The sequence below is a fragment of the Pristiophorus japonicus genome, unplaced genomic scaffold, assembly GCF_044704955.1.
Source record: "Pristiophorus japonicus isolate sPriJap1 unplaced genomic scaffold, sPriJap1.hap1 HAP1_SCAFFOLD_576, whole genome shotgun sequence".
Lineage (NCBI taxonomy): Eukaryota > Metazoa > Chordata > Chondrichthyes > Pristiophoridae > Pristiophorus > Pristiophorus japonicus.
The window spans coordinates 1-4,886 of record NW_027254484.1 but is presented as its reverse complement, the minus strand read 5'-3'; the positions used below and the strand labels follow the sequence as shown (position 1 = coordinate 4,886).

Sequence of the window (4,886 nt, the reverse complement as noted above, 5' to 3'; positions counted from 1 at the left end):
CACACTGGGAGCACCGTGCACAGTTCTGGTCTCCATATCCCCTGGGTTACACCACACTGGGAGCTCCGTGCACAGTTCTGGTCTCCATATACCTGGGTTAGACCACACTGGGAGCACCGTGCACAGTTCTGGTCTCCTCCATATACCTGGGTTAGACCACACTGGGAGCTCCGTGCACAGTTCTGGTCTCCATATACCTGGGTTAGACCACACTGGGAGCACCGTGCACAGTTCTGGTCTCCATATACCTGGGTTAGACCACACTGGGAGCACCGTGCACAGTCCTGGTCTCCATATCCCTGGGTTAGACCACACTGGGAGCACCGTGCACAGTTCTGGTCTCCATATCCCTGGGTTAGACCACACTGGGAGCACCGTGCACAGTTCTGGTCTCCATATCCCTGGGTTAGACCACACTGGGAGCACCGTGCACAGTTCTGGTCTCCATATACCTGGGTTAGACCACACTGGGAGCACCGTGCACAGTTCTGGTCTACATATACCTGAGTTAGACCACACTGGGAGCACCGTGCACAGTTCTGGTCTCCATATCCCTGGGTTAGACCACACTGGGAGCACCGTGCACAGTTCTGGTCTACATAATGGGCTTCCTGTTCCTGTGTAACAGGCTCAAGGGGCTGAATGGGCCTCCTCCTGTTCCTGTGTAACAGGCTCGAGGGGCTGAATGGGCCTCCTCCTGTTCCTGTGTAACAGGCTCGAGGGACTGAATGGGCCTCCTGTTCCTGTGTAACAGGCTTGAGGGGCTGAATGGACCTCCTGCTGTTCCTGTGTAACAGGCTCGAGGGACTGAATGGGCCTCCTGTTCCTGTGTAACAGGCTCGAGGGGCTGAATGGACCTCCTGCTGTTCCTGTGTAACAGGCTCGAGGGGCTGAATGGGCCTCCTGTTCCTGTGTAACAGGCTCGAGGGGCTGAATGGGCCTCCTGTTCCTGTGTAACAGGCTCGAGGGGCTGAATGTTCAATGCACCCTGGAGATAAAGAGGAACTTATCTCGTAGCCTTTCTGACGATATTTTTTCATCTGTCTACCAACTTTAAGTGGTTTGTGTGACTTTAAGGCCCAGATCTCTCTCTCCTTCCACAGATTCTAGTCTCTCGTAAGAACTTGTATTTATCTAGATCCTTTAATGTTGTAAAACGTCCCAAAGATGCTTCACAGGAGCGATTATCAAACACAACTCGACCCCGAGCCACACCGGGAGATATTGGGGACAGGCGACCAAAAGCTGGGCCACAGAGGTGGGTTTTAAGGAGCGTCTTGAAGGAGGAGAGAGAGGCGGAGAGGTTCAGGGAGGGAGTTCCAGAGCTTGGGGCCCCCAGGCAGCTGAAGGAACGGCCGCCGATGGTGGAGCGATCGGGGGATGCTCAAGGGGGCAGGATTGGAGGGGCGCAGAGATCTCGGGGGGTTACAGAGATAGGGAGGGGGGGGCGAGGGAGGGATTTGAACAGGAGGATGAGAATTGTAGGGGCTGGAGGAGGTTACAGAGATAGGGAGGGGGGGGGCGAGGGAGGGATTTGAACAGGAGGGTGAGAATTGTAGGGGCTGGAGGAGGTTACAGAGATAGGGAGGGGGGGATTGATTTGGAAACACGGATGGGGAACTTTGAAATCGAGGCGTTGCTTAACCGGGAGCCAATGTGGGTCAGTGAGCACAGGGGGTGATGGGTGAGTGGGACTGGGTGTGAGTTAGGACACGGGGTCAGTGAGCACAGGGGGTAATGGGTGAGAGGGACTGGGTGTGAGTTAGGACACGGGGTCAGTGAGCACAGGGGGTGATGGGTGAGTGGGACTGGGTGTGAGTTAGGACACGGGGTCAGTGAGCACAGGGGGTGATGGGTGAGTGGGACTGGGTGTGAGTTAGGACACGGGGTCAGTGAGCACAGGGGGTGATGGGTGAGTGGGACTGGGTGTGAGTTAGGACACGGGTCAGTGAGCACAGGGGGTGATGGGTGAGTGGGACTGGGTGTGAGTTAGGACACGGGGTCAGTGAGCACAGGGGGTGATGGGTGAGTGGGACTGGGTGTGAGTTAGGACACGGGGTCAGTGAGCACAGGGGGTGATGGGTGAGCGGGACTGGGTGTGAGTTAGGACACGGGGGCAGTGAGCACAGGGGGTGATGGGTGAGTGGGACTGGGTGTGAGTTAGGACACGGGGTCAGTGAGCACAGGGGGTGATGGTGAGTGGGACTGGGTGTGAGTTAGGACACGGGGTCAGTGAGCACAGGGGGTGATGGGTGAGTGGGACTGGGCGTGAGTTAGGACACGGGTCAGTGAGCACAGGGGGTGATGGGTGAGTGGGACTGGGTGTGAGTTAGGACACGGGGTCAGTGAGCACAGGGGGTGATGGGTGAGTGGGACTGGGCGTGAGTTAGGACACGGGGTCAGTGAGCACAGGGGGTGATGGGTGAGTGGGACTGGGTGTGAGTTAGGACACGGGGTCAGTGAGCACAGGGGGTGATGGGTGAGTGGGACTGGGCGTGAGTTAGGACACGGGGTCAGTGAGCACAGGGGGTGATGGGTGAGTGGGACTGGGTGTGAGTTAGGACACGGGGTCAGTGAGCACAGGGGGTGATGGGTGAGTGGGACTGGGTGTGAGTTAGGACACGGGGTCAGTGAGCACAGGGGGTAATGGGTGAGAGGGACTGGGTGTGAGTTAGGACACGGGGTCAGTGAGCACAGGGGGTGATGGGTGAGTGGGACTGGGTGTGAGTTAGGACACGGGGTCAGTGAGCACAGGGGGTGATGGGTGAGTGGGACTGGGTGTGAGTTAGGACACGGGGCACAGGGGGTGATGGGTGAGTGGGACTGGGTGTGAGTTAGGACACGGGGACAGCCGAGTTTACGTCGGGGAGAATGTGGGAGGCCGGCCAGGAGTGCGTTGGAATGGTCAAGTGTGGAGGGGAGAAAGTGTGTGTTTCATACCTTGCTGCTCCAGTCTGTACAATGCAGCCTGCGACTCAGGGACAGGTAGAGACACACCTGTGGCAGTGAATGAGTTACCTGTCGCTCGCTCCACCCCCACTCCCAACCCCCTCCTGCTCCTAGCCTGTCCGGCCCTGAACTGCGTTTCCTGGAGGTTGGCTGAGCTTGTTCAACAGGTCGACAATATGCGGGGGGTTCGGGTACGAGGGCAGAGGTAAAGGGCGCGGTTCAAGGTCTGAGCTCCCCCGGAGAGAGAGAGAGAGAGAGAGAGAGAGACAGAGAGAGAGAGAGAGACAGAGACAGAGAGAGAGAGACAGAGAGAGACAGACAGAGAGAGAGAGAGAAAGAAATAAAGGGAGAGAGAAAGATAGAGAGAGAGAAGGAGAGAGACAGAGAGAGGAAGAGAGAAAGATAAAGGGAGAGACAGAGAGAGAGAGAGAGAAAGAGATAAAGGGAGAGAGAAAGACAGAGAGGGAGAAAGAGAGAGACAGAGAGAGAGTGTGTCGGGAGAGAGAAAGATAAGGGGAGGGAGAGAGAAAGTGTGTGTGTGTAGGGAAGAGATAAAGGGAGAGCGCCAGACAGAGAGAGAGAGAGAAAGAGAGAGAGATTGAGAGAGAGACAGAGAGAGAGACAGATTCAGAGAGAGAGAGAGGGAGAGAGAGAGAAAGAGATAAAGGGAGAGAGAGAGAGAGACAGAGAGACAGAGAGAGAGAGACATAGAGAGAGAGAGAAAAAAGAGAGAGATAAAGGGAGAGAAAAAGACAGAGAGGGAGAAAGAGAGGGACATAGAGAGGGGGAGACAGAGAGAGAGAGAGACAGAGAGAGACAGAGAGAGAGAGAGAGAGAGACATAGAGAGGGGGAGACAGAGAGAGAGAGAGACAGAGAGACAGAGAGAGAAAGAAAGAGAGAGATAAAGGGAGAGAAAGACAGAGAGGGAGAAAGAGAGAGACATAGAGAGGGGGAGACAGAGAGAGAGAGAGACAGAGAGAGAGAGAGAGAGAGACAGAGAGAGAGAGAGAGAGAGAGAGACAGAGAGAGAGACAGAGAGCGAGAGACAGAGCGAGAGAGAGAGAGAGAGAGACAGAGAGAGAGAGACAGAGAGAGAGAGACAGAGAGAGAGAGACAGAGAGGGGACAGAGAGAGAGAGAGAAGGAGAGAGAGACAGAGAGAGACAGAGAGAGAGACAGAGAGAGAGACAGAGAGAGAGACAGAGAGAGAGACAGAGAGAGAGAGACAGAGAGAGAGACAGGAGAGAGGACAGCGCCGGTAGTGGGAACCAATTATGTCGTTGATGGGCATGACCCGCTGCCACCTACGCACTGTGGCTGGCAGTGGTGCTTGACGCCGTGGGCCTGGCCACCCTGCTGGTGGGGGATCTTTGCCGACTTGCAGCGGGCGGGCCGCGACTACGGCGACATGCTGATCTACACCGGGGCCATCGTGGTCTTTGTCAGCCTCATCGGCTGGGTCTTCTGGTACACGGGCAACATGGAGATCTCGGCCGCCGAGCTGGCCCGCGACTACCGGCCCAAGGAGTCCCGCCTGAACCGGCTGGTGCGCCAGATCTCGCGCAGCGTCTCCGTGCACGCGGGTCCTGCCGGTGTCGCCAGTTGCGGATCGGGGGGAGGAGGGGCACGGGCCGCTGTCCGCCCGCCCCTCAGGCTCAAGGAGCTCCAGAAGACGGACGGGCAGGCTCGCGGAGAGGCCGCCACGGGGTGAGGATTTCGCGGGGAGGAGCTTGACCCCCCCCCCAAAGGCAGAGAGGGAGAGAGAGAGAGAGAGAGATTGGGAGAGGACAGCGCCGGCGCTGGGCCACCAATTCCGTCGGTGCCACGGCTGACTTGCAGCGCCCACGCGCTGTGGCTGGTGGTGGTGCATGAGGGGGGTGGGAGCGGGGGTGGGGCGAGAGATCCGGGTCAAGGTTGCGTTGTAGGAAAAATGAGGG

The 4,886-nt window shown here is 57.4% G+C and overlaps 1 protein-coding gene across 1 annotated transcript; it reads left to right on the top strand.

The window, feature by feature from the left end:
• Nucleotides 1-4,262: 4,262 nt before the first annotated feature.
• Nucleotides 4,263-4,656, top strand: LOC139254791 (transmembrane protein 238-like; the record flags this gene model as incomplete). The annotated part of the gene is made up of 1 exon (XM_070873813.1): nt 4,263-4,656. A coding segment is annotated over exon 1 (299 nt), but the record flags the coding sequence as incomplete, so codon positions are not given.
• Nucleotides 4,657-4,886: the final 230 nt, after the last annotated feature.